Here is a 21,977-nt window from a genome sequence, read left to right as displayed (position 1 = left end):
TTTTTTTACTTGTTTCTTGGGAATATAGGTTATTTTATATGTTTTTTATTTTTGTTTTTTTTTTTTTTTTTAAACAGACCACCACCATGGACAAACACAACCAGCAACAAGTGTCAACTACCTACACTTCTGATAAAGTCGCTCTCAGGTGGCTTGAAACAGGACCAGTTGAATTTTCAAACTTGGTCCTGCTCCCTTTCCTTGGCACAAAGGTGGGTGGAAGTGGGCAGCACCACACCCAACCCCTGTATGAGAAAGGAAGGGTGACCAGAGAAACTGCACTATGCTGTTTTCTCATCCTCACTGCTTGACTCTCTTCCTCAAGACCTTTACCACCAACTTTAATAGAAACTATAGAAAACCAGGTTGTGTAGGACCTCAAGCTTGTGCTGGAGGGCAGGATCACCTCTATCCATACAGCTTGGTCTTAAAGCCTCTGCTGCTGGACAGTCACAGCCTCCCTGAGGTGCCCTGCTCCTCCTTTCACTGAGCAGGAGGTGCTTTTTTAGGATCCACCTCTTCCTTTTGGTGGCCAGCCCTGCAAACAGGTGTATTTTGGTGCAACCAACAGTAACCTGCAGGACTCTGGTCTCCAATGGAAGCCACAGAGGGAGGATGCAGCCTTGGATGGAGATATCAGTGCAAAAGGACGCCCTGGGATGAAAGCACAGCCTGCAAGAGAAAGCCCAGGACTGACTTTGATGGATTGGAGATGAGGGGAAAATGTGAAATATACTTAACACTCGAGGTGGGTGGAAGGCCACTGAGCCTCCAGGAGCTGCCAGCACAGCACAGCTGTTGTGGGATATGTTCATCTCTTCAGACATGAATCCTGGTCACAAAGCAGGAGGCAGAAATAACCAAGAGTTTGGTTGTTTCAGCATTTTTATTAGACAGTGCTCCACTCAACAGTTGTACACATGGCCCTGATGCTCCCCTGATCAGTGCACAAACCTTGGGACATCGTGCTCTCATGCCACCATGACCCAGGCTGCACAAACCATCTCCGTTTACAGAACTGGTGCCCAGGAGAAACACAGGCTCAGAGCAGTGTCCCTGCACTGCCAGCACACCAGCCAAGTTGGGAGGTAACTTCAAGTGCTGTTTGATTAGGCAACTCCTCCCTGTTTCCCAGTCACCCCCCTGTGCTGCTCAGTCCTGTGAGTGACAGGGGATGCTTGCTGCTGTGTCCATATGAGCCTGAGGCTCCTGACAGGGGTGCCCACCCTCAAGGAGATGAGCTTTTCTGCAATCCAGGCCGTCTTTTGATGGATTTTTGGAAAGGCAGCAGGAAAATGGGCTTTGAGGAAACAAATCAGCCTTTGGGGGTTTCTGGTTTCTGCTCCTTGCCTACCCAGGAGGTTCTCATGGAGCTCCCTGTGCCACTGGGCTCAGCTGCCCTGCATTCAGGCACGTGTGAGTGTGACCCTGCCAGCTTTGGTGGTCCTGCTCTGTCACTGCTGGCCCAAGAGAGTGGCTGTGCTGCCCTGCTGTTTCTCCCCTGCCCTTCTGGGACTTGAGGCACTCAGCAGCTCAGCCCCTGATAGATCAAAACCTGTGGCCACATTGGGCAGGCTGAGGAGCTGCTCTCAAACAGCACAAAGCTGTGTGGCTGCATCTGTAAACTTCCCTGAGCTCAGTGTATATGCTCAGTGCTAAGAAAGTGATTTACAGAGCCAGGTCCCAAATTCCTGTGAACTGGTGCAGCATCAGCTAAGGATGGAAAAGCACATCTACTCCCTGAAAGTACCTGACCTACCTGACACATCAAAGCCAGTTAACCCAGTGCAGATTTTCCAGTTGGGTAGATGAGTGGTTGCAAATCAAACCACAACAAGCAGTAGCAAGGCAAACAAGAGACTCAAATGATCCAGGTTTGGGAAAGCTTATAAAAGAAAACATGTAAATAACATCTATACAGCTAATAGCTTAAACACTGTCAGAACTCAGTGGCATACATTTCCCTTGTTGCTGCTGGTGGGCACCTGGCACCACCTAATACACAAATTTAAATAAAGACTGCAAAATAAACTTTCAAAGCTAACAAGAAGAGACCACAAAAGCAAGCATGCTTAGCTCACTTTTGGACTGGAGTCTGCCATTGGATGACCAGTGGAATAGCAATGTTTAATGTAAGATGGCAGTGGATTACTTGTCTGTCACTGGAACAAATGCACAGAAGACCTATACATAGCCTTTGCCTTTAGAGCAGATAGGTGCAAACTCAGGACAAGCCTTTGGCATGTCAGTCCCAGCTCTGCCAGCTGCAATATGACATTAAAAATATACATAAGACTCCACAGTCCATCACATTCACTTCACGTGGCACAGCCCAGATACTGAACCATCTGCTCTCTGGGTGCTCAGAAAGAAAACACTTGAAAACAACTTCCAGGGCAATAGTCTCAGTTTTCCATCTGTTGTTCTCCAAAGGCAGCTAAATTCCTGCAACTATTTGTTAGCACAAAAAGAAGTTAAATAGCCCAGGTTACATTCAATAGAAAACTTCTTCCCAGGAAATGGGATACAGGAAATAGCAAAACTCTGTAGCCAACAAAATACTGTACAGTTCTCCCTGCTCCCACCTGCAGCCCTGAGTTTTTAAGGGACACCAGCAAAATCTGCATTCTGTCTTTAAAACTAAACAATGCAATGAGACAACTAGAAATGTTAGAGAACTCAGCATGCCCCCAGGAGGATGGACTCATGTTCAGTTAGGCGAACAACGGTGAGTCTGGAAAAAGGAGAAAGCAGCCTTGAACTGCATTTCCAAGTGCAGAAGGATACAGGGCAGCAAACTGCCAAGCAGGATTCAGATTTAGAGTTCAAATGCAGGGAACTTGGCCTTGGTAGGCACCAGCAGGTCAGCAAGAAAGTAAATTGTTCCAGCCATTCCTGAGGATGAAAAAAAACAGACTGTGCTTCAGAGAAATTCCCTTTGGGCACCATTTTTCTCAGTTATCCAGGGAGTGAATGAATTATGAAGACAGGAGAAAAGGTCCTAAATATTTTTCAAGGTCTGAGCCCAGCTTTCCCAAGCAACTTTGGTACCTCAGTGTGGAAAAGCATTTTGAGGTTAATCAAACATTGAAAAACACCTGGCAAAATGCCATGGGTCCTTTCCCCACTCCACCTCCCTCCCTTCTGCTTTACCCATCCACAAGTTAAACACTGGGCAGCTTTGTCAAACTCTGGTGCTTGAGACACTGCTGCCCAAGCTCCTGATTGATGGAACATCTGCTGTCCCTTGGCCTGCAGCAGCCTGGGGAGACCAGGGCTAGCTGGGGGCTGGCTCCTTCAGCAAGTACCTGCTGATGGCAGATCTGGGGGCAGCTGTTAGCAGGAGGCACAAAGTGCCACAGGAGCCACCAAGGCCCATAACAGCAGCTCCATTTGTTCCTCACCTTCAGAATCAAACTGGAACACTCATGAAGGATTTCAATCCTTAAAAAGGTACAGAAAAGAGAGAAGCCAGGCTACAAATAACCAGAAGGAGCCATGAAGGAATTCTCCTGAGATCTGTATGTAAATCTGGGAGGCCTAAGAGGATGAGATGCTCCAGCTAAGACATTATCCTGTGCTACAGGGAGACTGCTTCTGGGCAAGGGTAGAAAAACCCTTCTTGGGTTTTGGTGGGTACAATTTCCTTTCCATCCCCTACACTGAGTTTTGCAAAGATTCCAGTGGAGCTTTCATTCTGTTTTCCTTGGTTCTAGAACAACTTAGATCCAGGAGCAAAACACAAGGCTAGAGACTGAGATTACCTTCAAAGAGAGAAAGAACAGCTTAGATCCAGGAGCAAAACACAAGGCTAGAGACTGAAATTACCTTCAAAGAGAGAGAATGGTGTGTCTGGAGTCCGGCACCCATGCTGCCCATAGCTTAAACACCACTCTGCAAACTGACAGAAGAGGTACAAAAAGTGTTCAAATTTGGTTAAAGGCAAGTCTTGAGAAGAAAATACAACCCCTTGTCCCCACACTACCCCTTGCAGAGCAAGGCTTCTGAGGGAAATCCCTTCTGTACAGGCTGTCAGACAGTGAGTGCACTGCTGAAGGACTACTCTGGTGCAGCTGGTCAGATCTAGCTGCGTGTCTGCCCCACTAGAAATTGCATTTCAAAGGCAAAGGCAGTGATGTAGAAGGCAGAAGTGAATAAGGCCCTCTACTGCCTCCCACAGCCTTACCTTGCAGGCCCTGTAGAGGTATTTCATGCTCTGAGTGAGGTTGTACAGTGCCAGGAAGGCATAAGCATTGCCAGCTGTGCCATGGCACAGCCCGTAGCCTTTCTTCAGTAACCCATACTGCCAGATCACTTCTGCACACTGCAGGGCATCACTCAGGTACTGCTGCTCCCCAAAGACCTGTGGAGACAAGAAACAGTTGTCCTTGCTGAGGCAATGTCCTCTAAACAAAGAGCATCCCTGTGGGATGCAGAGGCCTGGGTGTCCTGCTGAAGTGACTGCGCTGTTTACTTTTTAAGGAGGATATTTTTGATATCATGAGTGGGGATGTAACACCATTACTTCACACACAACTAGTTGTCACCATCTATCACCTGCAACAGGGCAGCCCACACAACTGATGGATATTTTCAGAAATATTTGTTTAAAAGATTAATTTCTGTATCAGAGGTTAGTGTGGGGTGATTTCACTGTAACAAGCCATCCTACTTCTAAGCAAAGGGGATGTCCCAGCATCTTCTCCAGAGGAAGTTTCACATGTCGGCGTCTCTGAAGGGTCTTTGCAAGGTTTCTGGTACCTTGTATGCCTGGAGAAGCATGTAGATCACACCTGGTGCTCCATGGCACCAGTGCACGAGGAGGTCTCTGGTGTCACCGATGCAGGGGGGGTAATTCCCAGATGGGAACTTCAGCTGGCACACATAGTCCACACTGGGCTTGATTGTGTTGTGCAGCTTCACTTGGCTCACTCCAAAGCCAGGCTAAGAGACAGAAAACATTTAAATCAGGGAGAATTACCATTCTGTGTGTCCCTAAGAGACCCAAGGTCTGCCCAAAAGGTGGAAACGAAGTCAACCATGGCTACACTCTCTCTTGCTCCTTGTAAATTAAGTAATTTCTTTGCTTTGAGCTTTCACAGTTCACAATTACCCACTCAGTCACTGGTTGCTCTGCCTTTTAGCAGGAACTTATTTCCAGTCCTACCCTTACATCCCACAAAGAAAGACTGCTCCTAGCATGTCACCTGCCCCTCTAAGCAAGAGACCTTGCTGCTGCTTTTCCTAAAGATGAGCAGGAATAGCTTCAGGTACCCAGAGCTGAAGTAAAGCAATATCAGTCTAAGATCAGTATTAAGGATGATTCCTTGCACCTAGAGCATCTCAGCCCATAGCTGCTGGGCCAGCCCAGCTGACAGGCTGCAATTCTGAATTCTGAATCTTCACAGATGCTGCTGGGTGATTTCAAGAGGCTGACTTCACTGCTGACCTCAGTTGGAAGCAAGGCAGTGGCTTCAGTGTCCCAAAGACACTGCCCCACATGAAATCTGTGCAGTTCTAATTTCTCATGGCAGACTGCAATGAACACTCTCACCTAAGGATTACACTGTTCTCAGGCTGGTAACTGGAACATGAAAAATCAATACTTGTGCTGTAAAGCCATTAGAGATAAAAGATGTTTTCCTCTCTGTATTTCACATTCTTGCTTCTTCCAAGGCTTTTTGTGCATCATGCTTGGCTGATCCAGGCTCCTTTTACTTCATACAGCAGAGAAGCATAAAGCCCATGAGTATTTTATGGGAGACAAAATTATTTAAACAGCTACTTGGGAAGAAGCTCAGGGACTTGGTACAAATTTAGGCTCACAGCACATTGCTGTCTCCCCTGCTCCTAGCTTGCTATTCTGTGCTTCTGGGAAATAGCCACCTTGCATCCCCCTCCTGCCAAATCTTCTAAATCTAATCTTCTTAAAAATCACCAACCACCTCTTCCTCTCTGAGCAACAGAAATGTTATATTCACAGGACTGCTACTGATCCTGTATATGGGCTTTAACTTTGACAGTCCTGAAGGAAAGCTCAAATGCTTGAAACCTGGTGCCTTCCTTTTCCACCTGCTCTCAGACTTATGTCTAATAAAAGATTACAGACTATTTCTAGACCAAAATAATTTGTGTTGCTGATGGGTGCTCTTAATGCTTTAAAAATTCAATGTTATTTTTTGCTGTTATTTTTCTGAGTGCTTGAGCACTGTAAATAGATGCACATAGGGACCCTCATAGGGGAATTATCACCCTCATTTTTTTTTCAGAGCCAGAATAGGGAATATTGACAGAGCTCCAGTGAGTTGTGCAAAACAGTGAGAAAGCATCAAAGCAAAGGGGTACTGCATCTCCCAGCCTCTTGTCTTGCTCTGCCTGCTTCAGGCACTGCAAAACTCAGTTGCTTTATCAAAGTCCCACATCTTTCACATTTAGAAGCAGGTTCTGCTTTGGATACAAAGGCATTTCCCACTTTCCTACTATGAGCACAATTTTTTTCAGCATGCTTTTCTTTCAGAGATTCTCACTCTGCTCCAAGTAACCACCTCAGAAAATGCAGGGAGGCAGCAGATACCAACAAATGTGAATAATGTAGAAGCAATTAAAATGAGGGGGAAACTCAGACCCAGCAGAGCTACAGGCCTCCACTGTGTGACACTGCTGGTTAATGCAGGTCACATTTCTCCACAGATCTCCAAGGTCAGAGATTCAATCTTAGATTTGAAGAAAACCTTTTAAATTGGAAATGCATGATAAACACATGGGTAAGTCCATCAGACAAGGTATCTTTCCCAGTTTGACATTACTAAGAGCCAATTCAAATGCTGTTCCTTGTTCAAAGAAATGTGAAACAGTGTTAAGGGCCCATCCCCTCATGTCTCTTACCTGCATGAGATAGTAGTAGATCCCAGCCAAACCATGGGCTGCTCCTACATAGTACTCCTGGTACCACTCAAACATCAGTGGGCTCTTTGCTGTGAAGTTCCTCTTTCTGGCTAAGTTCTCTCCTGAGGCTACAACTGCTTCACAAACCTGTGCAGGGATGGGACCAAATGTGGGTGAGGGAAATGTTGCTGCCCTGGACACAGCACAGTGAGTATTCTGGCACAGAACAAGATTTGTTTTTCTGCCCAAGCAGAGGGTGGAATGAAATGCATGCCAGTCCAGTACTGCCCATGGATTTACATGGACAGCAGTGCTTTGTTCCTTTGGAAGAAAAGCAGGTATACCATGATGTGGTTTCTCCCTTATTGCCAGAGTTCTTTACGTCTAGCATTGGTTTTTACCTACCCCAAGATGAGTTATATGAGAAGAGACAGATAACAAAGCAGCAAAAGGCACAGTACCTGCTGGATGTGGCTCTGAGGGATCTTTTCCTCTCCGAAGTGCTTGTTCACAAATATCAGTGCAGAGAGATAGCCCATGCGCCCGTAGAGGAGCTCGTCTGGCACTCGGGGGTCAGCCTTGTGGAGGTGCAGCAAACTGCAATGGAACATTCCCATGGGGGACATGAGAGGGAAATGCACTCAAACATTGCACTCAAAGCCATGGAAACAAGCACTAAGGCTGGAGCTCAAAACCATGGTTTGTTCCTTATGCTGCTGTATCAGAAATCAAAGTGATCCCTGTGGCAGGGAGAAAGATGAGGAGGACTCCATAATATAAGAAGGCTAATTAATTACTTTATTATACTATATTATTCTATACTACATTACATTTCATCCAAACTGAATCTGCACAAGCACCCAACTCAACTCAACTGCCCAGAACCTAGTGACTGCCTGCTGACCGATGGTCTGGACACGCACTTGGCCCTGATAGGGCAAAGGAACAAAACCCCATCACTCGTGGGTCAGCTTTGTGTAGGTGCAGCAAACTGCAATGGAACATTCCCATGGGGGACATGAGAGGGAAATGCACTCAAAGCCATGGAAACAAGCACTAAGGCTGGAGCTCAAAACCATGGTTCGTTCCTTATGCTGCTGTATCAAAGTGATCCCTGTGGCAGGGAAAAATGATGAGGAGGACTCCATAGTATTAGAAGGCTAATTAATTACTTTATTATACTATATTATTCTATACTGTATTACACTACATCTAAACTGAATCTGCACAAGCACCCAGCTCAACTCAACTGCCCAGAATCTAGCAACTGCCTGCTGACTGACAGTCTGGACATGTGCTTGGTCCTGACAGGCCAAGGGAACAAAACACCATCACTCTGGGTAAGCAATCTCCATATTGCATTCTGCTTTGGCACAGCAAATGAGGTAAGAATTGTTTTGATAATTCTTTTCTCTGCTTTTCTCAGGTTCAGAGAATGTGAATCCCACACTGCTGTGCCCTAGGAGCTGTCAGGCCAGGCTCTGGCTCTCAGCCTTCTGCTGCATGAGGTGTGGAATCACTCCTTTCCTTCTGCCTTTTGTTTGGCTGATTGCTTCAGTCTGCTCTGCTCTTCACAATGCATTCATACTATGTGCTTGGGTTTTAGAGCACCAGCTTGGAAAGCTACAGGAGGGGGAAACCTGGGCTGAAAGAAATGGTCAGCCTAAGCTGCTGCTCAGGAAAGGCTGCCCACCATTATCTCCTTGTGATGTTATTGGCAAGGGGGACACTCTGCCAAAAATCACCACTTTCAAATTATAGGGCTATCCTTTTAATTTGACTGCCTAAGGAATATTTGAAAGTCAAACTAGTGCTAATGGTATGTGGAAAAAAATCTCATCCCTAATGTTCTAAAGTCCTGATAGAGAAGCCCCTTCCTCTCCATGCCTACAAATAGCCTGGGCTATACTGCCAGGTGAGAAAGAGGTGTCTCCATGAGCTAAAAATGTAAGGGGTGGAGCTACAGATGTTGTTTAGTATCAAGCTGCTGTGGCACATGGAAGAAATATCCTCTAGGAAGAACTGAGCAGCAGTGAGGACACCTTAGCAAAGTGGGAATGCTGTGGCTGGCTGAGGACAGCTTGTCTGGCACCAGGCTTTAGCCCACTAGTGCAGAGGGAAGTCTGCTGCAGTCAAGTATTTTCTTGCCACTTTTCTATTATGATATTGCCAAGCTGGTGATATTCCTGTATTGTTAACAGAGACTGACAACACTTCACACTGGTGCTTTGTAGCCCCATTCACTCTTGATGCAATTTTTCCTTTGTTTTACCTCTCATCACACTTCCAGAAAGACTGGATGTCCTTCCCTGTCAGGGCAGCAGGTAGCAGTGTGATTGGATTTGGCTTTATCTTTCCGTTCACCTGTAAGACAGCAATCTGAACAGTGCCATCACTTTTAAAATACCAGCAAAAGTGGCTTTAAGGCTATTCCCTGACTGTTTCCAGCTGTGAAACCAGCCAGGAAGAGCTTTGTGTGTGCTGAGCTTCCCTGCCTGTCTGGAGCAACTGGACCACTTTTTTTGTTCTTTGTGCATTACTGCTTTACCTCTAACTGCTTTTCCAGCTGGATCATCAGGAGAGGAAGCCTGCCAGGAGTTTCTGCTGTTTTTGAAACATGGTCATGCATTCAGAAAGAGATGCCTGGGATGCTGCTGGACTGACTGCAGGCAGAATGCATTTCTCAGGTGTGTGGGGAAAGTTGTGGTCTCTGAAAGAATGAGCCACTCCTATTCACATTATCAGCCTATCACCTCAACTGTCAACAATCAGCAGTTTCTGGACAAAGGGAGATCAAGGCAGCTGTAGAGCAAAATGGGATTTTTGTACACCACTGGCTCTGAAAGCAAAGCTTTGACCTTCTGAATTGGTGGGAGGTGATAGGAAAAAGAGGGCTCCTAGAACATGGCTCACATTTTCACAGGCTCTTGGAAAATAGGCTGCCCCGAAACATTAGTGTCTCTAGAGCATAAAAGCACGTTTTTTGGTCATGAACTCGTTTAGGAAAAAGCAAGCTTCTGTCTGTTCCACTGCAGGTAAAACCTGGCTGATGGATTCTCTCCACTGGCTCTGTAAAGATGAGGTGCTTTAAAAGATAGAGGACAAAATGCAGAGAGGCCCTTCTTCTCCACAGCTTTGATAGAAGTGCTCTTTCTGTGCACTTGCACTGCACAGCTTAGCAACTGCTCTGTAACTAAAGAGCATACTCAAAAACCATTTAAGAGTTTTGATCTAGGGAGCCACTTCTCAAAGAAATACTCTATTTTAAAGGAGCACAGTCAGGCTAACTGCTCTGGAAATTGGTGGCAGAGTAAGAATAGTAGAACTGTTCATTTGAGAAAGCCACATTTTTCTGTTTTCCTCTTGCAGATGTATGAAGAAACCAATTTCCAGTGTTCTGACATTATTACACCATTAGATGGCAGTGCAAAATTCATCACGAGATTCCATTCTGCCACCAACCCACAGGCAGAACAAGAGGGATATGGGGAAGGAGACCTCAGCAAGAAAACATTAATTAGGGATTGTTTTTACAACCTGGGACTTATGCACTGACCACAACTGACCAGTATTGTTTGACAGATTAATTCTCTTTCTGTTAACAAATATGTTAATCTTAGTGAGATTTTGCCACTCTGTCAAAGCAAAATCTAACCCAGAGATTATTACCAGACCAAAGAAAGAGTTCTGTCCTCAGACTGATTGTATCTGCATAAACCAGAAGTTATTCTTAGTTAAGGGAGTGGAACTTGGTGTCCAAACCATACAGACACCTCTGATTCCCACCTGTGGCTTTTTTTAATTGCTATTATGCATCACTTTCTCAGGGCTGTTTAAGGGCAGTCAGAGCTCTGAAGCATCAGGGGTTTTGTCTTTCTTTGTGCTCATCAGGTAGGAGTGGAAGCTCTCTACAGGGCTGTTTCTCACCTTCCTAAAACCCATCTCCCTTAACTGAGAAATGCTTGCAAATACATCTCCTTAACTATTTTCCTTCCTCTGCCACATGCTGATCTATGCCTGCTTGTTTGTCCTTTTCTTGTCTTAAGTACCCAACAAAAATGCATCTGAAAACAGTCGAGGAAAGGCAGGAAATAGAAATAAATGAATCATAACCAGCTGCATTCTGCAGTTGAAAGGGATGCTGTCAATCTTAGGTTTAAGTCAAAGACAACTAATAAAGAGCAAGTGGAAGCAAGTACCAAAATTAAATCTAATAATCTTACCACATTTTTCCTTTTCATCAAAATGACTGCAAAGCTAAATTAAAATGTTCTCAAAAACCACCAAACCCCACCTTCTGGGTTTTTTTTCTTTTTAATTTTGGCACTTTTTTCTTCCTGTGTTTATTAGAATTATTTTTAAGATGGCAGTAGCAGCTGAACAATAGAGGCTTGCAGGCTGCCATGCAAACGTGTTTGTCCTTAAACCACCTCTTTCACCAGGGCCAGAAAAGTTTGTGCTGCCTTGCTAAGTTACTGAACTATCTCTCACACAAGACTGCAACAAAATGTCTTCACATTTGTCAGAGAGTGCCTCATCCAAGCCCAGAGCAGCTCTGTGAGCACGAGGAAGGTCAGGACAGAGACATGAGCAAGGCTTTTACCGGATGATGCAGTCTTCTGCCTGCTTCTGGTTCTGCAGCTTGTGGTAGACAACAGCAGCCACTGCCAGGGGCCCAGCATCACCACACAGGAACGTGATGGATCTCCTGGTCAGGCACCTCAGGCTCTTCTTCACGTACTCATGGGCCACCTGAAGGTAGGCTGGGTCTCCATACACTTCAAACAGGTGCAGATACAGCAAAGCAATGCCTGCAGGAGGAATAGAAAGGTTGCATCCATTAGAAATGTTTGCTGTGTTACTTCAGTGAAGCTGAAAGTCTGGCCTGGCCCTCATTTAGGGTATAAGCCTGACAGGCTTCTCAGGGACATAACCCACAGCCTCCTTTCCTTGTGCCTTGCTGCTGCTTGTGAGTGGATGGCAGGTCAAGAGAACAGCAGGGTCTGACCCAGGAAGGCCTGGAGAACAGAATTGCATAAAATTTTATATACAATTACATACAATTTTCATATGCAATTACATATATATATATATATATATCTAATATTGTATGTTTTCATTTACAATATACATACAATTTCATATACAATTCTTTTATATACAATTACATACAATTTTCATATACAATTACACATATATATCTAATATTGTATGTTTTCATATACAATAGACATACAATTTCATCTACAATTATTTTATATCCAATTACATACAATTTTCATAGCAAGGAGCAAAAGGTGAGGCCTAGACAAACCCACCTAAATCCATACACTGTACCTGTGACTTTTGCTCAACAGTGAAAGGGGAAAAAAGTCATCTTTGGGCAGATGGTACTTGTGACATAGCAGAACTGAGTTGTCACCCTCTCTATTTTTTCCCCATGGTCAGGGGGTAAGGGGTGGGGTCACTTAGCTTGGATTGGATTTTTTAAAAAAGTGACACACCATCAGCACTGAGAAACAGCATCCTTAGGACATCCAGACATCATACTCAACTCTTTTTAAAACTTTCCTTTTATTATTCTTTTTTAATTCCTTTCCACTGGGAAGCACCAGCAAGGTTGTTGCAGTTCCCTGGACATAATCTCCTGCTGTTGAGCATGTCCCAAGCCCTAAAGCAAGAACTGGTGCATCCTAGGAAAAAGGGGACTGCCCAATTCTCCTCTGCAGCAATCACTCATGAGATCAGCCCCTGTCTGAAACACAAACAGCTGCCTGGAATACTGCAACAGGCTGCATGGTCCTCACTAGAGGTTTCCAATGGACTGGCCAGCTACAGAAACAGTTCTGCTACTGAGCAGTCACATCAATTGCTGTCCTTTGCCTCTGTGTGCCTTGTCTTCAGCCAGCTCTTGAAGCTTTCAGTAGGTGAATGAGGAGCTCAGTAAGTCTGTGCCTGACAGGTCTGTCACACTTGAACCCTCCTTCTGATCTGGGAGCCATCCTCAAACCTGCACTGAAGAAAGCTACTGGCCTACATCACTTTGAGAAGAGCTTATTTCTCCCCTTAACAATAACCATTTCTAAGAAGACTCAGGTTCTGCATTAAGCCTAAATTAACAGAGCCAATCTCTGCAGATTTTGATGTGTTAAGGTCAAGGGGGCAAGCGTGCTGCAGAATTACAGTCCAAGGTACTGAGGACAATTTCAAACTTGGATAATTTTCTCATTTTGCATGGGTAATCTCCAAAGCTTCATGTTACAGACAATTCAATTCCACATGTACATTATGTATAAAATTTCCATTTCCTGCTGAAGCTAATAACCTTGTTCTCTCTCTAAGCAATTTAGTGCTGGCAATTCTAGAGAGAGCTCAGCTGTACAGTGCCATCACTCAAGTCTGTAAGGATGTAGATATGAAGCCCTTCTTTAAAGGGGAACCCTCCTTTTCCAGCTAGAAAATGTCAAGTGACTCTTCTTATTTAGTACCTAGCACATCTTCTAGACTCTTATTAGCTGATAGCTGTCTGAGCACAACTTGCACTCTTGACTTATCTGCTTTAATACAGAACTTTTAGCTTTGTAAGTAGTTTCTATTCCCACTGCCATCATACCACCCTAATTATGCACATAAGTATCCTGCCAAGACCACTACAGGGATTGAATTCTTAGAAAGTAAATCTCACCATTGTTTTCCTCTGATTTCTTTGCCTCTCCTCTTTTATAACATTTCTCACCCCTTATCCTCTCAGGCCCAAGCATCTTTTGAAAGACTCCAAAAAACCACTGACCTGTACTAAAGGATGAAGCTGCTTCCCCAAAACATTCACTTTTCCTTTTTATTTAAAACTGAAAGGTCTTATAAACTGCATCTAAAGCCAGTTTTCTCAATTCATTCCTGTTGTCATTTGATACTGGCAATACTCCAGGTACCCATGAAAGCTGTTTGTTGTTAACTCTCTTCTGTTACAGTTGGGCAGAGGAGAGGGGAAAAAAATTAACAAAGGACTCATGGGATGAGATAAGGATTGGGAGAAAAAAACACTCTAAGGGTGTTCAAATGTAAAGGTATAAAGTAAATTTATTATTAACAGTCAGAGGAGGATAATGAGAAGTAAAATAGGCCTTTAAAATACTTCTTTCACCCCCAGGCTCTCCCTCCTTCCCACTGACAGCAGAGGGAGACAGGACATGAGAATTTTGGTCTGTTCATCACTCAAGATCTTCTTCTGTTAATTCAGAGAAAGGAGCCCTTTCTCAGCTAGGCTGTGGGGTCCCTCCCATGGGAGACAGCCATTCCAAAACTGTTGTGGCATGGGTCACTTGTCCACAGGGTAGTCTTTTAAGGACAGGCTGCTCTAGTCTGGAAGCAAGGGCCCTGTCTCTGTCTGTCTCTGGAAGCAGGAGCCCTCCCGCTCTACTTGGGTCTCCCACTGGATCACAGCTTGCTCTGGCATCCACCCACTCCAGCGTGAGCACTTCTCCCAAGGGCTATGAGTGGATCTCTGCATTCCCTGTGAACTTCATGCATTACAGGGGCACAGCTGCTTCACCACAGCCTGCAGAGGAACCTTGGCTCTGGTGCTTGGAGAACCTTCTCCCCCTCTTTCTTTCCACTGACCATGTTTTCGCCCACATGTTCTCACTTCCTCCTCCTTTCTGACTAGAAGACAAACTGCTACTTGTAGTACCACTGTCAACAACTCCCACCAATTCAAAGACTCCTGTAGGAACCTGTAGCACTGAGAAGCTGATCTCACCTAGGCTCCATGCCAGGGAATTGCCCATCCTGTTTCTGTGCTGGCCAGGCAGCCACAACACCATCTCACGGGCAGCGGCAGCCGCAGCGGTGCTGGTGCTGTTTAACGCCTCTCCTCATGTGGAGAGGTGTTAAAAAATAAAATCAAGGTGTGCAGGCCTCACAGGGACATAAGGTGTGATCTGCAGTCTCTCTGTTTGGCTCATGTCTCTGTACATGTGGGGTGCCAGGAAGGAGAAGCTGCCACCCCAGCCCTGCCCTTTCAGCCATAGTGCATTGCCACAGGCTGAGCCAGCATGGCAGCAGCCACAGTGCCTCCCCACCCTTGGGAAATAAACTGCCTGTGCTCTGTTTTCATTTTCTTCTTAACTATGTCATCACAGAGGAGTTACCAGCCTCTGTAACTGAGCCAGCAGCAGGTCCATCTTCAGAGCCATCAGAGATTGGCTCTGTAGAACATGGTAGAAGCTTCCAGCAGCTTCTCACAGAAGGTACCCCTGTGGCCCTCCCCTGCTACCATAAACCAGGCCATGCCAAATCAACACAATCCATCAAGGAACTCCTTCCTCCCAAACTGATCAGAAGGGCACAAGCAGGGCTGCCTTCAGCTTGCTGGTCCCTCTGCTGGCACCTGTGAGCCCCATAGGGGACAAGGCAGCAGAAGAGGGCAGGCACAAGCATGAAGAGGCAAAGTTGATGGATGTATTTAGAGGGATACAAAACAGTCACCTGGGTGGGGATATCTGGTATTAGCCTGTGTGCCAAGGTGCAGGCAGAGCATTTCAGAGGCAGTGCAGGTCAGAGGGAAGGGTATCCAGGCAGTGAACTTGGTTCAGTTAAGGCAGTGTTGCTCTGCCTTCCACAGCTCTGCTCGCTCCCTCTCCAATGCCCTCTTCACCCCAACTGACTGGGTAGGTTTGGGACTGACTGGTGTTTGTCTGGCATGCTTTAAGTGGTATACAAACACAGCATCACCAGACACATGAAGATAGGCAAGTTGTGGATCTGCTCCAATTCTCTGTGACCTGGAGGTCTGATGTTCAGTGTTCCACTTGGAAATGTGACCCAGTTTTGTGACCTCTGACTGTTTCCACTCAGAACTACCATCCAGTGGCCTGCTACTGCCAAAGATGTCTGGGCTTTGTCCTGTTGATTGTTTACTATTGGACCTTTTTCTCTGTAGTTTCTCAGATGTCCAATTTTTTTTGCTTCTAGCCCCGGAGCAGAGCTGAACGAGATGGGGAATGCACCAGGGAGTCCTTGATGGTACAGGGCTGCACAGAACATGTGCTGCTGAGAGACCAACAGGGCTCTGCTGACTGAAACAGCCACTCCAGCATGCAGAAAGCCAGTACACAGGAGCTGAGTGTCCATGCCTGAGATGCCTGCTCACTGCAGGGAATCAGGAGGCCAAAGTCAATCCTGTGTGCCTCACAAAGCCTGCTTAGTCAACACCTTCAGAAGGACAGTGAACAGCACCTCTCTCCTCTCACCCTCCTGCAGGGTAGGTGCAGAGGTAGGTACTACTTTGCATTAGAGATTTCTTTAGAGTGGGGCAGTGGAGTTACAGACAATTGTGCCAGTTGTGCCAGAGTTACAGCCAGCTTGTGCTGATGCCCTGACTTCAGCAACCATTGCCTTCAACAGAGCAGGCACTGCTGGAAATACCAGGGAAGGTCCTGCTTGTGAGCTGAAGCTCTGCAGTAGGCAGAAATGTGAGCTAAAGCTCTGCAGTAGGCAGAAAGAGAATCTCATCCACATGATCATTCTGTTGATCAAAGAGAGGCTGTGCCTCAACTTCTCTGCAAGTTTAGACTTGCTCTTTTGTTGGCCTGCAAGCAGTTTGCTTTGCAAGCAAGTTATGCCCTTAGACTGTTCTGAACATGCCTCCTTGCCCAGCAGGAGCTGAGCTGTGCTTCTCCTACCAAGGAAAGGAGGTTACCATAAGAGGATATTTTGTTCCAAACCAACCACCTAGAGTTATAAAGATCTCAGAGATCTTGCATTGACCCAGGGCAGTAAATCAGCCAGCAGCCTCAAAGCAGGATGTCAAACACAGAGGAAGAAGCAGAATCCTATCTCTGCACAGTGATGAAGCCTGATGGTTTCTAGTGAGACAGCTGATGCCATTTTATTAGGCCAGGCATGGGGTAAAAGAGCATGGATGGCCCAGCTTTATTGCCCAGCTCAAAGGATAATTAGCATCTCTCCTGGTGCAGACACATGGGATGCTCCTTGCACTTCTACCTGCATGCCAAAGCCACACTGCATGCAACAGTGAGACACCTCTGGAAGTCCATGTTCAGAACTGGCTGGGGAGTCAGTTTGCAGCTTCTCTTCTGACTGCATGATTGATCATCCAGGATGCCAAAGCATTTATCCTGCCTTAAAACCTGGGTAACAGACCTTCTGTTAAACTTTTTGCCCCATCACAAAATCCTACAACAGGTTAGGTTAGCAGGGATCAGAGGTGATCTGCTCCAACCCTCTGAAAGGAAGGTCAGCATCAAATTTGCATGCCATTGCTCTGGGCCTTGTCCAGTCAAACACTGACTATCTCCAAGAACAGAAAATTCACAAAAAACTACCTGCCAAGCATTTGGCAGCAATGTGGTTTATGTGAGTGACCCAAGGCACTCTATTATCTCTGAGCAAATGCATCCTCACTTTCTCTGGTTCTATAGGGATTATCTGAGGATTTACATTTTTCTGAACAGGACTAAAAAGGACGTAAGTTCTCTGGGTTCTGAGGTTAAAATGAACATATTGCACTAAAGTGAATGAAAAGTGTTTTTCCAGAAGTTTTCCTGAACTGGTTCAGTTGTAATTTCATTTTCACATGGCTTTCCTTTCAAAAGACAACTAAGCCCTGCTCCTTGTCCCTACTTGCCAATGGCCAGCCAAAAGCTATGGATGGGGCAGGCCAGCTGAACTCACTGGGCAGTTTCAGAGGCCCTCTGTGACTAAGACATTGCCAGAGAAGTGGATGCTTGCATGGAAAACAAATTCCAAGTGAACCACCACAGCGTGGAGGAAGGTGAATCTCTCCCTTACATACCTCATCACCCTGGAAGGATGCAACAGACCAGTAAGCACTGGACTCAGAAGCATCCTGGCTTCTGCAGTCACCTGTGACAGGAGTGAATTCCTTCCACTCCCTTTCCATCAGCTGTGCTCCCAGTCAAGACAGTTTTTGGAGCAAGGCCTTTTGCATTACCACAAATACCAAAAGGCATCCAGGTTTCCCTCAGCATTCTCAGGCTAACCTGGAAATGGATGAGGCTGCTGTGCTTCTACCAGATCTGCTTCTGCCTCAGAATTAGCTTAGAGCAGCTTAGCTTCCCTCAGTCAACACCATGATACCAGTGAAACAGATTAGGGAAAAACCTCTTCCAGCAGCCTCCCTAAACTGATGAAAAGCCAAAGCAGAACACAACAGCTGAGGCTGGTCTGTACCCAGGCACGTACCAGGAGCTGCCTATGGGGCCCTGATCTCTATGGGGAACTGAATGAGAATGTAACAAGCTGATTCAAATATGTTTTGAGGGCATTCAGCCATACACTGGATAATCTTGATCCAAAGTGTGTTTCACTGACTCTGAGCTGAAAACCTGAGTTCTTCCTTCCCTCTGCTCCAACTTCATGTGCCAAGAAGCCGTGGCTTCCCTGGCACAGCGCACGCTGGGGGAACAGGGCTCTGTCAAGTGTGGTGGGAAAGAAAGGAGCCCCAAAGTAAAATGCCAGCATATGCTGTGCATTACTGAGTGCAGTATAGTACACTCAAGCACGTTACATCTCACAGAGTTTGTGCCAAGAGAGCCATATTTCAAATCTCCCTTATTAGCGGCCACGAGAGTGAGGGCTGATTTCAGACTGCTGGGCAATGATTCACATGAGGAGATACCCAACAAGCCTTTCCTACACAAGCAATTACAGGAAAAAGCTGCTGTCTTGGCCCAATTAATTGTGTCTCTGGAAACCAGCTCTGAATAAATTAATATAGCTAGAATTGGAAAGGAAGGTAGGGTGACAAAGTTATAGTGTGACATCTGCAAACTTCACCACGCTGGTTGTGACTTCCAGGAAATCTGCCCATGGATTTTTTCCTATTAGCCAAGGCAAGAAGGCTGTGTGCCCATTGAGGAATGATCTCTGGGAAGAAAAGAGAAGAATCCCTCTTGAGAAACTGCCTTCCAAATGAAAACAATCTGAAATCCTGAACCAGATTTCTCAGCCACTGTTTCATAACTGCAGTCACTTTCCAACACAAAGTACCTTAGGACCACCTTCAGAAAAGGAACATGGCCTCTGGGGAAAAGTGTTTTCCTTCTCCCCAAGAGTACTCCTAACATCTACTATCCTCCTGCTTTGTCTCCTGAATTTTCTGCAATCATGACTGAAGACCACCTTTACCATAGCAGTGCTTCTCATCAGAGGGGACTCCAGGGGAGGGTCACACAGACTGGAAAACTGAACATGTCTGCCAAGGTGGAATCAGCCAGCACTCAGCAGAAATGTATAAATTCACTGGCAGCAGCAGCAGAGTGCTGCCAAGACAGCAGCTGATGAAATCAATGTTCTCCCACGCTGGAATTTAATACTGGCATCCTAGCATTTCTTATGAACTGCTCTTCAGTGCTCTCAGTGCCTGTCTGCCTTACTAAAATTTTGAAGCAGGCATTTCTAGCACTGCTGTCATCAAGCTGCAACGTTAGTTTAGCACCAACACACTGAACACCACTCTCAAAAGCAAACTGTTGGCATTAAGTTCCACAGCACCCACACACAAGCCAGCCACACCCAGATTGTACTGTAGAAAGTTGCCATTTATGATTGCAGTATACTGCAAAAAGAAAAGCAGCAGCATCAAAAAAATCTTGCAGCAAGCATCAGATTGATTTCAACTATCCTAGGGTCTCTGAATAGGGCCTGGCACAGCACAGAAAGCAGGGGAGACGTGAGAGCACACAGCAGCAGCTGAAGTTGGGGCACAGAGAAAGGTGTGTCCTCCTTGGCACCAGTGGGTAGAAACAGGGAGGCAAAGGCAGGGCACACTTCCAAGGAAGGAAAACCAGGTTGAAAACGCAGAATAGGAGAAAGGCAACCTCCTAGAAGCTTTGCAAACAAGTTGGTACAAGGAAGGCTTCCACACTTTGTTATACTCACATTAGTATTTCTGCTCCTTCTGGCAGGCACTGGAGTAAAGCCAGCACTCCCTAAGTGGAGTGGCACTACCTGGGGAATAGGAATGGAGCAATCTTCCAATCAGACAAGGTCATCAGATAAATTACAGCTCCAATAGAAAAGACAGACATTATCTCAGGCCATTAAGCTCACTGCTGCCAGATGCAAGGGCTCCTTGCAGGTAAATGACTTACCGTGTACACCTGCCTACTTCATGGGGCAGTGGATGGAGCACTGGTTTTGTTGTCATCATCCCCACCATGGCTAGATTTGGAACATGTCCCTTTGCAGGCTCCCATGCTTACACTCAAACAACTGCTGGCCTTCTCCGTGGTGTTAAGTCCAGCACTATTAATCCTGCCCTGTGACACTGTGGCCTTCACTCTGCAGCATGAAACCTGCCTCAAAAACGGGGAGTCTAGAAAGACTTGTTCTCTTGTTCTAATGGACTAAACCACGCAGAACAAGTGCCATTCTTGACATGGATCTACCGTGACCATTCCAATGGCCAAACCCCACGGTCTGCCAGGAGCTGATCTAGAGGTGAGCTCCAGAGAGCTGCTGCTCCATGGGAGCGACCCTACCTGTCCAGCCAGTGTACGCCGTGCAGTCATGCGGGTCGGCGGACTTGAGGCCCTTCTCCATCTGCTGCAGCAGCTCCCTGATTTTGTTATTCAGCCGCTGCGTGAATTCGGGGGTCAGCTGTGGAGAGAAAACCCACCAAACGTGAAGGCAACGCGGGTGGGCATCGGTACACGGGGCATCCCTGGGGAACCGCGTTTGGAACCAGACAGGTGTCAGCTCTACACGGCCTGGGGGCAGATCCCGGGGCAGAGCCGCCTCACCCCAGCCCCGCTCACCCGCCCGGCCGCGTCGAAGTAGCTGGTGGCCAAGGACTTGTCATAGTCCGCGTAGGGGTTCGGCAGTGCCCGCTGCGCCATCATAGCGCCGCTCTGCTCGGCCCTGCTCGGCCAGGCCCGCCCCGGCTCCGCCCCGGAAGGCGCCGCTGCCGCCGCTCACCCCTTCCCGTGCCAGGGGCGGGCTCGGGGCCCGCGGCTGCTGCCGCCCGTGCTGAGGGGGCGCGGGGTGTTGTCTTCTCGATCCTGTGGGGGTGAAGGCCTGTTGCAGCAGGTTGTGTCTGCTGTAGAGAACCCTGTGGAGCTCAGGTCCCTTGCAGCTGACCGTGCAGCTGATCATCGAGGGGCCGGCTGCAGCTGGCTCTGTGGGGCTAAGGTCGCTCTGCTGCTAGGTCTGTGTGCTTTAGGCAGCCCTTTGGAGTATAAGGTCGCTCGCAGGTGGCCTTTGTGGGGCTTAAGGACACTGTAGGGCTGAGGGTAATTGTCACTGTCTGGCTTAGGGAGCCCTGTGAGATTTTGGGCCCCTTACAGGTGGCCCTGTGGGGTTTAAGGCTGATGTGGGGCATCCTGTGAGTTTTGGTCCAGCTGGCTGCGTGGAGCTTGCAGACCCTGTGGGATTAGGGGCCCCTCACACCAGCCTGGAGTGCATGGGCACCACATGAGTTTGGTGTTGGTGCAGGCGCTGACAGAGGGTCGACCCAAAGAGAATGTGCTGAGTCCTGCAGCCCCCAGCAGGGTTTCCTCACTTGGGGTAGGACCCAGCCTGGATGGGGGACAGGGGCTCTTTGCTGTCCCTTGCTGAGCTGCTGCATCTCACCCATGCTGGCTGAGCTACATCTTCCTCATGAAGAGGTTAGGTCCCCCTGATTCATAGACCTGAGCAGTGCTTTTCCTACCAAGTGCAGCATAACTGTGCTGCCATGCTGCTGGAGGTCTCCTTGGTGTTGTTGTGGGGCAGTGTGCCCCTGTGCTGCCGCCCATGTACAATGTTCTTTGTGCTGCCAGGTAGCATTCATTGGGCTCACGTGTCCTTGTGTGCTGTATTCCTCAATCCAGGCCTTGCTGCTTGGTGGAACACTGTGCCCAGCTGCCTTTCTTGTGACCCGTGGACCTGGGATGAATTGTGATGCCCCTGCTTGAGGTGTGGGTGCTGAAATGTGTTACAGGTGTAGCTTTGGGGCTCCCCAGCACTTCTAGCACTGCAGGCTTGCGTGTGTGTCTGTTGGGGAAGCACAAAGAGATGTGGCCGAGCTTGCAGCTCTTGGTGGCTTGTCAAGGGCTAAGTGCAGTGAC

General features: G+C 47.0%; 1 protein-coding gene across 1 annotated transcript; it reads right to left on the bottom strand.

Moving 5' to 3' along the window:
• Nucleotides 1–876: 876 nt before the first annotated feature.
• On the bottom strand, nucleotides 877–20,804 carry LANCL1 (LanC like glutathione S-transferase 1). The gene is made up of 9 exons (XM_058809382.1): nucleotides 20,688–20,804; nucleotides 20,412–20,529; nucleotides 11,489–11,696; nucleotides 7,347–7,482; nucleotides 6,886–7,032; nucleotides 4,762–4,944; nucleotides 4,187–4,363; nucleotides 3,829–3,901; nucleotides 877–2,895 (listed from the first exon to the last, which is right to left on the bottom strand). The coding sequence occupies exons 1-9, from the start codon at nucleotides 20,769–20,771 to the stop codon at nucleotides 2,819–2,821; spliced, it is 1,203 nt and encodes a 400-aa protein (XP_058665365.1). The 5' UTR covers nucleotides 20,772–20,804; the 3' UTR covers nucleotides 877–2,818.
• Between the last annotated feature and the right edge of the window lie 1,173 nt (nucleotides 20,805–21,977).

Source organism: Ammospiza caudacuta, chromosome 8 (assembly GCF_027887145.1).
Source record: "Ammospiza caudacuta isolate bAmmCau1 chromosome 8, bAmmCau1.pri, whole genome shotgun sequence".
In the NCBI taxonomy this organism is placed as follows: Eukaryota; Metazoa; Chordata; class Aves; order Passeriformes; family Passerellidae; genus Ammospiza; species Ammospiza caudacuta.
This window is presented reverse-complemented; position numbering and strand designations above follow the sequence as displayed.

Bases quoted from the DNA above. Each gene is read 5' to 3' on its own strand.
- LANCL1 (XM_058809382.1), bottom strand. From the start codon at position 20,771: ATGATGGCGCAGCGGGCACTGCCGAACCCCTACGCGGACTATGACAAG. The intron at 7,483-11,488 runs GTAAAAGCCTTG...GTTCCATTGCAG, and splicing joins GCAGAAGACTGCATCATCCG to TTTGCTGCACCTCCACAAGG. The intron at 2,896-3,828 runs GTAATTTCAGTC...TTTCATCCTCAG, and splicing joins ACCATTCTCTCTCTTTGAAG to GAATGGCTGGAACAATTTAC.